Here is a 12,578-nt window from a genome sequence, read left to right as displayed (position 1 = left end):
GGCCCGCAACGTCCTGTCTCGCTCGCGCGCGCGCGCGCACTTAGCCAGCAGGGTGATGTTTACTTAATTTGTCGCTCACCCATGGCGGGGTGGACCTCCCCTTTCCCCCTCCCCCCCATTCATTGATGAGGAAACTGGGGTGCGGAGATGGGAGGCCTGGCCCAAGGTCACCCAGCCTGTGGAAGTGGAGGTACAGGGTCTCGAACTCACTCCTTACTAGCTCCAGCAGGCCAAGAGCCTCTCCCTTGCCGCCTTCCGCCCCTGACTGCGGCCTTCTGTATAGTGCCACAGCAGCCTCGGGCCCTTGGCCCATGCTTGGCCTGCCAGGGGACCAAGTCGTCAGCACAAACCCTGGCCCACACCTGACTCTCCCTTGTCTCTGCCCCCCAAAGTATGGTGCCCTGAGTTTCTGTCATGGCATCTATTGCCCTGAACTCCCGTGACCTGCTCCCAAAGGGGATTGAATGTCGAGAAGATGATCATCCTTGTTCTGAGCTCACATCCAAATGCCCCTGCTAACTCTTTTGAGAATTCCGAGGCTTAACCTCTCGATTGTGGATTTCCTCACCTATAAAACAGCAATAAAAGCTGAGCCTCTCAGAGATGTCGACTTAACGAGCCCTTAGAACAGGCTAATATCTACCCACAGGCACTTTTCAAGGTGGTTCAACTTGAAGCCTACTGTAATACTAGTTTTAGTGATAGCACCATTAGGAGGTTTGGGTTTTTGTTTTTTTTCCCTCACTAGGAAGGCTGAGGCAGGAGGATGTGAAGTTCAAGACCAACTACCTGGACTATATGAGACCCTTGCAAAGGAAAAAAAAAAAATGTGGTTTTTTGTTTGTTTGTGTTTTGCCTCAGAGGGCACTCCATTTCCTCCTGAGCCTAGAAGACCATTAACTAGTTCAGGAAGGGAAGTTCCACTGCTCTGAGAGGACTCGGGCCCCACAGATCTAACCAAGAGTAAAGACTTGAGATGTGAGATAACAAGGATAGCATGCTAAGGGCAACCTTCAACCAGGCAGCAAGTCCTCCTGAGGGCTGACAACCTGAACTTGACTAGACCAGGCATGGAATGCTCACAGTCAGACGGGACCTCTGACCAGTTGCTGTAAGCCACCTGACTATATGTAATAGCTCCATCAACACGGGGAGAGCCGAGAGCTAAGGAATCAGAAAGAAAGAGATCAGGAAGAACATTCCATCAATCGCTTCCAGGATCATCTATGCACAGATCAAAGTCTGCCTCCTCCTCAAATCAATACAAGAGCTCCAAATCCTTCCCAGTAAAACTTGTATGCCCAGTTGTCAAATTGTCATGAAGTTAATAGTGTCCTCCTCTTTTATGTATGCCAGTACTCTGTCTTAAACTCAGGACCTCAGACTCTTAATCAAGGCGGATGCCCTACCACTTGAGCTATTATGCCTCTAGTTCTGGCTTTTTGTTGATTAATTGGAGATCAGAGTCTGTCAGATTTGTCTGCCTGTGCTGATCCTCAGATCTCAGCCTCCTTAGCAGCTAGAATTATAGGTGTGAGCCACTGGTGCCTGCCGGGTGGTGTTAAAAAAAAAAAAAAAAAGAAGAAGAAGAAGAAGCAGGTCCTCTGAGCTCAACAAGACAATTGGAGGCTTTTGGTGTCACTGACAAAGATAACAGCCTCTTATCTCTGCAGAGTGTCAATCACTGCCAGTCAGAGTATAACACAATGCTTCTTCAAGGAAAAAAATAAATATGCTGACTGTTCCCTAGGGTGTGCCAAAAAGATAGCACTTTCTGCCAGGAAGAAAAAGGAGCTTCTCCCACACATAGATTAGATTACAAGGCTGGGATTTTCTGTTTGCAATTTTGTTTATTAAATCAATTTGAACACATGGTCATGTGAAAAAGAAATCTCACACATTAGTGAGTGACACTCTGGCTGGGCTTCAGATCCAGCGCCGAACTCCAGTGTGTGTGTGGAACAGGTAGTCTCTGCCAGTACCTGAGCCCACAAGGTGGGGGGGAGGGGGAGAGGGAATGGGGGAAAGAGAGAAAGAGTGAGGAAAGAAGGAAGGGAGGGTGGGAAGGGGAGAGGGAAGGAGGAAAGGTGGGGAGGGAGGCAGAGAGGAAAAGAACACACAAGAACAGTTTCTGGCTTGAGTGCAATCCTCCCTTCTGCAGAGATTCAATCCCTCCCCTCCCTTTCTCCTCAGCAAATATCCTGCGGTCTAGCTCAAATGCACAGAAAGCTGCCTTCGTTCTTCAAAACGAAACACCCTGACAGGCACTAGGGGCTGTGGACCTATGGGCCAAGGACCCAGCCTCACATTGGGGTCAATGCTACTGTTCTGGCCAACACAAGCACTTGGGTCCTGAGCTTCATGGGAAAATAAAAGAGGGCCATTAACTGGGCATTGGTGGCTCACGCCTGTCATCCTAAAGATCACAGCTGGAAGCTAGTCGGGTCTGACAAGTCTGTGAGACTCTTGGATCCAATTAACCAGCAAAAGGCTGGAAGCTGAGGTTTGGCACAAGTGATAGAGGGTCAGCCTGGAGTGGGCTAAGAGATAATGCATAGTTTTCAGGCCCTGAGTTCATGCCCCAATACACACACACACACACACACACACACACACACACACACACCCCGCCCAAAAACAAAAACATTAGTTCCTCTCTGACCACTGTCAGATTACTCTGCCATAATTCATTGGTGATGCAGGAATATTTGAAGAGCTCTCCTTTCGCCACCATTCCACTCCCCACATGAACAGGAACCAAACCAGGCCTGGGTTATCTATCTCTTGGCCCAAGACAAAGCTTACCTGCAGGGTAGATGGGAGTGAGGACAGATCCCACTCAGCTAAAAAGGTAGACACTTGATAGTAGGAAGAAATAATGAGACAGGGGCAGGAGAGAAGGAAAGGGTGAGGACCCAGGCAGACAAATGGTTTTGAGAGAAGTGGGAACTCACGGGCATCTTGTGCTCTGCCATCGAAATGCTGCTGAGAAAAATGAGACAGTTAAACTGTGGGCCCACAGGGAGCAGATGGAGGGACCAAGAGCCCCCTGCCTCCCTCATGACAGGACTCATGGATACTTTCAAAGGGGTGGGCTTGGCAGGAGAGGGGAATACCATGGAGCACCCCCTCCTCTGGGGATGGGAAATGGACATACCAAGCTCGTGACACTGCTGGTGTCCTGTGACCTCTCCATCCTTGGTAGGTCCCTGAATCCCTCCTTGGATCTTTCATTTCCTTGGATGCTGAGACAAAGTTGGAGCAGAAGAATAGAACAAAGCCTTAAGCCGCGGACTAAACGTGGACCCTTAGGCATGGAGCCATGCAAAGAAGACTGACCTGTTCAACAACAGAGTCTGGGCTGGTTTGCTTGGTGCCCGCAGCACTTGGGTCAACCTAAAATGCCAGGAAGAGGAACCAAACTAAAGGCAGCAGACCTGCTGACATCAGGAACTGGTGCCGTTTCATTGGTCCCCTTTGTATGAGGGACAGTTGGTATTTATATGTGATGCCCACCCCTCCACCCCCCCCCACACACACATGAGGGATTCAGCCTACAGAAGAAAGGCAGATTTCAGTGGAAGGGAAGGCATTGGGAACAAGAATAAACGCCCCAGACACGTGATAGTAGGAAGACTCAAACCTTGAGCCATCTACACCCAACAGGACTTCAGCAAGGATGGATGGAGACCGCTTCTAGTCTCTCTATCCTAATCTGAAGACATTGAGAGGGACAGCGGCAGCCTTCCTCAACAGTAGTCAACTTGGGACTTGCCATCACATCCTGGTGAAACCATCTATGGCAGCTAAGGGTCCGTGGGGGGCTGGGGAGGGGCAGGAGCACAGCAATAGGAGCCTTACCCCTGGAGGAGCTTGCTGAGGAGCCAGCCCAGAGCCACGAGTAGCAGGGCACCGGTTGCTGTCAGCACTGCCACAAACCAGGGCTCCGGCTGCCAGTAAACTTCTATGTCTGTCACAAGCATGGGTGTCATCATCGAAGACACCTGGAATCGGGGGGTGGGGGGCACATCCTCATCATCGAGCTTCTTTTTTGCTCAAGGCTAGCCCTCTACCACATGAGCCACAGCACCACTTACAGCTTTTTTCTGGGGATGTGGTACTGAGGAATCGAACCCAGGGCTTCATGCACGCTAGGCAAGCACTCTACCGCTAGGCCACAGTCCCAGCCTTTCCAGGTTTTTAAAATCCAGCCTTCTCCCATCATTCCACCACCCCAACAAACTAAATGTGCTTGGCCTTCAAGGTGCTCCCACCTGAGGGTGCCTTCCCCTCCCCCACCCCCACCCCCACTTACTGTGTTTCGGTGGGTGCTGGTGGTGACCGTTGTACTGGCCCTCTGGGGAACTAGATGCACAATAATGGTGGCTGTAGTGCTTAGGTGGTAGATGGAGTTGCCTGCATCAGCCACACGGATCAATAGCCGGTAGGAGCAGGGCTGTTCTAGCCAAGGAGGTCCCAATAGAGTATCATCATGCACCAAGACGGCCCCTTGCATCCTAAATCGGCTCGGGCTATTCCCTGAAAGTGGAGTGACAGGTGATGGAGACCACAGCTAGCCCTGACTCACCAGACCCACACCCACAGCTTAAGGGCCCCTACAATCCACACCTCCCACAATACTGTAGGCAAAGGCCTGGCGCTGTGGTTCCTGGGGAATCCGACACAACACCTTGGTCACCTCCATGCTACGTCCCAGAGGCGTGTGGATGGTGAGCTCTTGAAATGGGGGTTCACATTCTGGGGTATGATCGTTCACATCCTGTAGAAAGGCTACCAAGTTAGGGGGCAACCCGCTTTTCAAATTGTGATCCCCCTCCCCCCTCTCCTCCACCCCTCAGTTTCCTTCCAACAGTCATTACCTAGATGTCAATCAATGGCTCTAATAGGATCTATGGCAAGGTCCTCCCCTTCTAAGCAGCCAATGGAAGAAGCCAGCACATCAAGAGAAAGCAATCGATTGAAGAGCAGTTTGTCTTTCCAAGGCCCTGAGAGTTTCATTACCTCCACCTCAATGGTAATGGTACAGGAACCCGAGCGGCGGTAGGTAGGGTTCCAGTCTTGGCCACGATCCATCAGGAGAACAGTGACCCTGTGAACCCTCTGCTGCTCATAATCCAAAGGGGCCAAGAGCTGCACCTTCCCTAGAGGAATGGGCACAACCTCAGCCTGCAGAGCCAACTCCAGCCCCATCCCGCCAGCCCAGCCCTGGGGCAAAAGTACCACTGAGGCGGTCCACAGCAAAGGTGGAAGAGGGTCCACCAGAGATGGAGTACTCCACGCTGTCATGGGGGTAATCCGCATCCACACCCACCATGAAGCCCAGCACCGTGTGGGGCCTTGCATCCTCGGGAACCCGGAACGTGCGTGGGGTACAAGCTGGGGAGAACTCATTGACGGGTGTCACCAACACCAGTACCGGCACCTCGGCTGGGGAGGGGGAGGGGGAGGCTATGACAATCAATAAGTTGGGATTCTGAGCCCTCCTGAGGGGGTCTAAAGAAAGAAACATGGCCCTGCTCAGGATTCATGACAACCCTGCCCTCTTTCTAAGAGAGCAGGGCCCCATGTTTTGGAATGAGAAAGGTGGACAGAATAGCCCTTTTTCTCACTATTGTCACTCACTGGTCATCTGGGGCTGGCCACCATCGATCACCAGGATGGAAGCTACATGCCGGAAGCAAGTCCCAGGAGCATCACAGTCCAGTGTGGCATTCACCTGGTCAGAGGGGTCAGAGGCTAAAGCCCAGCCATGATCTGGGGAAAGTTTGGAGCCACACTGGGCTACCTTGGACAGTCTATCCCGACGGTGTGTTCTGCAGGTTGCAGAGCAGATCGCTCTGCAACCATATCCCCACCCCCAATCCACGTGGTATCAGGGTCCACAGACCCTGGGTCCACCCACCCTTCCCAGCCCCAAGCACCCCACTAGTGAGTCTGGAAGTAGAGACTGAGCACCTCCACGACCTGGTCACGAAGACGGATGCTGGCTGAGTCAGGAGAGCTATAGAACCGCAGCTGATAGTCCAGGCTGGTGCCAGCTGAATCTGGATCTGTGCAAGTGAGGGTGCCCAGAATGGTGCCCACAGGTGCCGTCTCGGGGATGTGATTCCTGGAAGAGGAGGGCAGGGACAAGTCCCATAATCTAGCCTGGCTGCCAGCCTAGCGATGTCAACTCGGGGAGCCCAGGCAAGGTTCCCTGGGTACTCACACAAGAAGTGCTGAGAGGCAGGATGGGGGCCATCGGTTGACCGACTGCACGTTCACCATCAGTTCCAGCTCCGCACTGATCCAAGGCTGGCGATGCTCAAAGGCCTTCACCTGCAGCCTGGTGACGGCTGCGCCTGGGGCTCGAGTCAGATCCAGAGGCGAGGTGGTCCTGACCACCCCATCTGCTCAGGTGTGGCAGGAGAGTGCTGCAGAGCTTGGCGGCACCCCGCTGCTCAGTCCCTGCAGGCTCCTCCCACTCTCGATCACCCCACTTCACTCCCCTGCCACCCCTCCCCGCCCCCACTCCTCCCAACCCAACCTTGCTCCAGTAGCTCTGGCTACTTTTCTCAGGAAGGCCAGGTGGGGGTCATAGGTCACCTTTGGATCAGGTACAGAGACCCTTGGGGTGTACACACACACACACACACACACACACACACACACACACACCCCCCACACACATACATCCCTCCTCACCATGTCCAATAGAGTAGAGTGGGCTGGGTATCGGGGAGACGATTTCATAGCGCAAGTCCGAGCCTCTAGCCTGGACTTGAACCACGTCACTCCCAGGGGCCACATTCTCCAGGATGGTGACATTCTGGACTGTCTGCCTACACCCAAGATGGAGCACTGTCTCCTGCTTGCTTTTTCTCATCCCAGAAGGATCTGCAGGCTCCTCCCTTGAACCCCACCCCTTGGGTGGGTTCTGCCTCCCTCTCTGTTCTCCCAGGTAGGGGAGCCTTACAGAAAGGAGACCTGGCTAGAAGGGACACGTAATACTCGAACTGTCAGCCTCCCTCGGCAGTTTTGGCCTTGTCCAGTAGACACTGAGATTTGCAGCTGGAAGGCCTGTAGTACACACAGGACAGGAAAGGAACCAGAGTGTGTGCTCAGCTTTATATTCAAACCCCATTCTCCCTTCAAGACCCCCATTCATTCACTCCCCTTTATGACCTATCACCCTGCATCAAGTACTCCTTTAAGCCTTCAATCTTTGGGGTATGAGTTCTTCTAGGAGGTTGCAAACAACTCGAGAAAGAGTGAGAGCTGAGTCATTCACAATGTGAATTATTAGATGACAAATGGTAAGAGCCAATTATTAAAACTAAAATTGCATGTGTCTCTGTGTGTAAGGCCTAGGTGCTGTCCCTTAGTTTTTTTTATTCCATGGCAGCGCTCTACTGCTTGAAACACAGCTCCACTTCTGGCTTTTTCTTTATATGTGGTGCTGAGGAATCGAACTCAGGGCTTCATGTATACAGGGCAAGCACTCTTACCACTAGGCCACATTCCCAGCCCCTCTTGCTGAGGTTTTTGAGAGAACATCTTTGACCTTCCCTTGGCCATTTTATCCAGAATTATCTGTTAAAATGTGATTGACTTACACACTCTCCTTTCTGTTAAAGGACCTATGAGTTTGCAGAACCAAGAACCCTTCCTCTTTCTGGAATGTCAGATCCCAGTACCGAGACCAAGCGAAAACAAGAGGACCGTCAGCAAGGGGAGGGAGATGGCGATCTGGAAGAGGCAGTATTATGAGGGGACCCAAACCCAAGCCATGTTTCAGAGGATGGTATCTCTGCTCTATCCACACATACATACCTCCACATTCCCAGTCAGGCTCACCTTTTCAGCCTGGCCTCTGAGGCCCTGGGATGGTGCCTGCAGCCAACCTTTCTCGTTGATGGAGAAAGGTCCGGGGAAGTATGGAGGGTCCTGGGCACTGGTAATGTTCATCTGGTGGAACAGAGATGCTAGCAACCCCATTCCAATATCCCAAGCATCCTTAACAACCCGGAAGGTACCTGGCCACACTTAATTCTCCTACACCCTGTCCTCTACTATGTCCTGAGTCCGGCCCTCGGTTCTTTCTGTTCTGAAACCAGTTATGTAAGGTACACCATTTTTTGAATGTGTGTGTGTGTGTGTGTGTGTGTGTGTGTGTGAGAGAGAGAGAGAGAGAGAGAGAGAGAGAGAGAGTACTGGAGTTTGAACTTGATGCCTAGGTGCTGTCCTTTAGCTTTGTTCGCGCAAGGCTGGCTGGCACTCTATCACTTGAACCACAGCTCCACTTCTGGCTTTTTAGTGATTAATTGGAAATAAGAGTCCCACGGACTTCCCTGCCTGGGCTGGCTTTGAACCTGGATCCTCAGATCTCAGCCTCCTAAGAAGTTAGGGATAATAGGTGTGAGCCACCAGCACTTGGCTATGTGAGTCTTTTTTGTTTATTTGTTTTTCTCTTTCTACTGCAGTTTTTTTGGGATTAAAAAGTGATATAAAACTGTCACAGAGAACTCAAAACATGTAGAAGAAGTGGAAAGAAGAGCTTAGCTCCTGAGCTCTCCCTAGGGGACCCACCATGGACAATGGGAGTCAGAGTGCTTACGAGTCTCTCTCTAAGAACTTGCATCATTCAAACGTTTAGCAGTAGAGTCCCTTGCTTGCTCTGCCTTTCCTACCCCACCCCCACCCCCCACTTCCCCACCCCGATCCCCTCCAGAACTGTCCCATGTTCTGGCCTCACCTTGGTTCCCTGGGCTTGTAGGCCTGGGAACATCAGAGTGTAGAGCCTGGCTCCAGGTGGCACTGTCTCCGGCACATAAATGACTTCCCCAGCTGGCCAGAGAGGATGTCAGGAAGGTTCTAGGCTTCAGGCCATTCCTTCCCACCTCCCTGCCTGCTGATTCTAGCCTCACCTTGGCTAGCAAATCGGCCCCCACACTGGATATGGCCAATGTCTCGCTGCACAGTCACAGAAAGGGGTCCATCCATCACATAGTTGCCACATTTATATCGTAAATGCAGCTGGTAGTGGTTTACAGCCAGGGCATCCAGCCGGGCTGAGCTGCTCAAGATGACCTGTAGGATGGGTATGGTACCACGCGAGGCTTAGGCCCCCTCTGGGTTAGGGAATCTCAGGGCTCTCTCCCAATCTCCAATTGGACCCATGACCCCCCCCCCCACCCACCCCACACACACCTTTCCCACGTATTTCCCCTGTTGCCCAGCCAGGCTGGGTGGGTTGAAGAAGGTGGTGTTTGGCTGCACGCTAATCAACTCCAGGGTGGGTAGGTAGGAAGAGCAATTGAAGAAGAAAGTCTGCACAACAGTGCCGGGACCTTGGCGCTCAGAAATATCCTTAAACCAAGGTAGGCTGTAGAGGCCTGTAAGGGGTAGAGATTTCAGGCTGGGGCACCTCCCCTCCCTCCCACCCCTCTGTCATCTTGGGGCCAAGAAAGTCAAGGTCCTTCCTTCCTTGTCCCCACAGCTGACATTTCACAGATGAGGAGAGCTTGTTGAGGAAATAGCCAAGATAAGGAACAAGAGCTAGGGGCTCTTTTCCTTCCCTCCCTCCCTCCCTCCCTCCCTCCCTCCCTCCCTCCCTCCCTCCCTTCCTCCTTCCCTCCCTCCTTCCTTTCCTTTCTTTCTCTCTCTTCCTCTTCCTCTTTCTTGTTTTGTTGGTCATGGGGCTTGAACGCAGGGTCCGGTTGCTGTCCCTGAGCTCTTTTGCTCAAGGCTAGCACTCTACCATTTTGAGCCACAGCTCCATTCCAGCTTTTTTTTTTTTTGAGTGGTTCATTAGAGATATGGGTTTCATGGGGACTTTTCTACCCGAGCTGTCTTCAAGCCCCGATCATTAGATCTCATCCTCCTGAGTAGCTGGGATTACAGGCATGAGCCACCAGCACCTGGCTTTTCTTTACTTTCCTTTTCTCTTTTCTTTTCTCTCTGTGCCAGTCCTGGGGCTGATACAAACTGAACTCAGGGCATAGGCACTGTCTCTGTGCTTTTGTACGCAAGGCTAGCACTCTACCGCTTGAGCCATACCTCCAGTTCAAGCTGTTTTTGGTAGTTCATTGGAGATAAAAGTCTTATGGGGCCAAGAGTTTGGCCTAGTGGTAGAGTGCTTGCCTAGCATGCACAAAGCCCTGGGTTCAATTCCTCAGCACCATATAAACAGAAAAGGCCAGAAGTGGCGCTGTGGCTCTAGTGGTAGAGTGCTAGCCTTGAGCAAAAGCAGCTCAGGGACAGCTCCCAGGCCCTGAGTTCAAGCCCCAAGACTGGCAAAAAGAAAGAGTCTCATGGACTTCCTTTTTCCGGACTGGTTTGAACCACAGTCCTCAGATCTAAGCCTGCTAAGTAGCTCGGATGACAGGTGTGAGCCACTGGTGCCTGGCTAAGGGCTTCTCTTCTGACTAAGGTTCACCCCTGCCCTCTAGAGTAGCTTACATAAGAATGAGGATTCCAATAGAAAACTGAGTTTCCTCCACCCACCAGTTCCTCACCAGAGACAACCAGAGCCAAAAGAAGCGTCAGGAGCTTGAGCAGTGTCATGGTGTCCTGGAGAGATGGCAGAGGACAGTGTTTGTCAGGCCTACCCTGTTGCCAGGTGAGTTGCTTAAACACAGCTAGGCAGCAAGACTGCCAGACTCCAGCCCAACCCATTCCTGGTGACTGAGCTCTAGACCTCTGGCAGGCATCCACAGGCCTAGAAAAATCCCATTTTTCCACTGCTCCCAGTGAATTACACCATTCATGACTACAACCCTAAGGGGATGGAATAGGAGGAGGATCAAACTACAGCTGGAGGAACTGCTCACACTGTCCTTGGAGTCAGGGCAAGCATAGTATTTAGGAAAATTAGACCTAAGACTGGCTACCCCACAGAATCTCAACTGCAGCTGCCTCCCTCCCCGGCCCCAACTACAAAACCCACACCCAACCATCCAGAGAGTCTCTCAAATGCCAGATATGGTGGCTCATGGGTATAATTCCAGCTACTAGGAAGGAGAGCTGGAGGATTTGAATTCAAGGCCAGCCAGGCAAAAAAGGTCCTGAGACCCGATCTTAACCAATAAGCCAGGCAGTAGTGGTTCACACTGATCATCTCAGTCACAAGGAGGTACAGGTAGGGGGACCATAGTCTGAGATTAGCCCCTGAGCAAAATCACAAGACCCAATCTGAAAAAATAACTAAAGCAAAATGGGCTTTTTTTTGTGGCTCAAGTGGTAGAATATTTGCCTAACAAATGCGAGGTCTTCAGTTTAAACCTCAATAGAGAGGAAGGAAGGAGGGAGGGAGGGAGGGAGGGAGGGAGGGAGGGAGGGATGGATGGTAGGGAGGGAGGGAGGGAAGGAGGGAGGGAGGGAGGGAGGGAAGAAGGAAGGAAGGAAGGAAGGAAGGAAGGAAGGAAGGAAGGAAGGAAATCTTTAAAAATTGTGTTCATACAACTAGATGCCAATGGCTCACGCCTGTCATCCTAGCTCCTCAGGAGGCTGAGATCTGAGGATTGCTGTTTGAAGCCAGCCTGAGCAGGAAAGTCCCTAGGCCCTGAGTTCAAGCCCCAGCACTGGTATGTGCACGCATGCACACACACACACACATACACACTTATCTGCATTCAACCAGCAAAAGGAAGCCTTGTAGAAATAAAGGTTGTGATTACTTGTGGGAATATCAACTGGAGGAGATATAAGGTGGCTTCCTAGACAGATGCTATATCTTAATCCGGGTGATAGTTGCCCAGGTGCCTGCTGGTTTTACCACTGATTGCGCCTCAGCCTCCACACTCTGAGATTACAAGGGTATGCCACTCTGCCTAGCCTTGTCATGTCAATTTTTCTATTTTCCTTTGCTTGCTCTGTCCGTCAAGTTCTTCATCTTTCCCCTTCTCTACCCATACTAGTCAAATTTGTCCCTCTTTCCACAAAACTGCCCTTGCACGGGACCTATATACTGTTAAAAAAAAAAAACAACAACCACATTTGCTTAGTTTGGTTTGGATTTGTGATGGGGTCCTGTTACATTGCCCAAGTTAGCCTTGAAATTCTTCTGGTGCTCATCTTGGAGCTTGAAATCAGAGCCTGGTTACTGTCCCTGAGTGTTTTTTTCTCTCCTCTGGGATAGCTCCATTTCCAGCTTTTTGCTGATTAATTGGAGAATAAGAATCTCAAGCCTTTCCTGTCTGGGCTGGCTTTGAACTGTGATCCTCCTGTCTCACCCTCCTGAGTAGTTAGGCATAAATCACCAGCCCCTGGCTGCATACATCTTTCTTTGTGTTTGGCACTGTCACTCCGAGTCTTTACAGTGACGGACCCCTTGGCTTAGCCTGTGGTCCTGGAGCTGGCTCCTGGCCATTCATTCTAGTTAGAAAGCATCGCTCTCTCCCTGACCCCCTGTAAGCAACCTCAGCCTCTTCATGATGCCTGGCAAAGCGGATGCGAGTTGTCCTGGCTGGGTTTGAGGTTTTCCCCCACTAGAGGGCGGTCCAGCCTAACTTGGCTTGGAGCAGAGATTTCCTTGCCATCCAAGGGGATGGTGAAGTCCAGAGCTCCCCCCCCCCCGA

The 12,578-nt window shown here is 51.6% G+C and overlaps 1 protein-coding gene across 2 annotated transcripts; it reads right to left on the bottom strand.

The window, feature by feature from the left end:
• Positions 1-1,839: 1,839 nt before the first annotated feature.
• Cdhr4 (cadherin related family member 4) lies at positions 1,840-10,870 on the bottom strand. 2 transcript variants are annotated; one of them, XM_048334811.1, is made up of 19 exons: positions 10,518-10,870; positions 9,211-9,395; positions 8,928-9,090; positions 8,756-8,847; positions 7,858-7,968; positions 6,977-7,080; positions 6,706-6,842; positions 6,230-6,410; positions 5,977-6,130; positions 5,644-5,737; positions 5,242-5,448; positions 5,023-5,162; positions 4,630-4,780; positions 4,316-4,539; positions 3,862-4,004; positions 3,340-3,396; positions 3,158-3,245; positions 2,955-2,982; positions 1,840-1,982 (listed from the first exon to the last, which is right to left on the bottom strand). In XM_048334811.1, exons 1-19 carry the CDS (start codon positions 10,675-10,677, stop codon positions 1,927-1,929), a joined length of 2,475 nt encoding a protein of 824 aa, XP_048190768.1. In that variant the 5' UTR covers positions 10,678-10,870; the 3' UTR covers positions 1,840-1,926. The 2 variants fall into 2 exon arrangements, with proteins under 2 accessions (XP_048190768.1, XP_048190767.1); XM_048334810.1 differs by lacking the exon at positions 1,840-1,982 and having other exon boundaries at positions 2,614-2,982.
• Between the last annotated feature and the right edge of the window lie 1,708 nt (positions 10,871-12,578).

The sequence above is a fragment of the Perognathus longimembris genome, chromosome 26 (assembly GCF_023159225.1).
Source record: "Perognathus longimembris pacificus isolate PPM17 chromosome 26, ASM2315922v1, whole genome shotgun sequence".
In the NCBI taxonomy this organism is placed as follows: domain Eukaryota; kingdom Metazoa; phylum Chordata; class Mammalia; order Rodentia; family Heteromyidae; genus Perognathus; species Perognathus longimembris.
The sequence above is the reverse complement of the archived record's forward strand: the minus strand, read 5'-3'. Positions and strand labels throughout refer to the sequence as shown.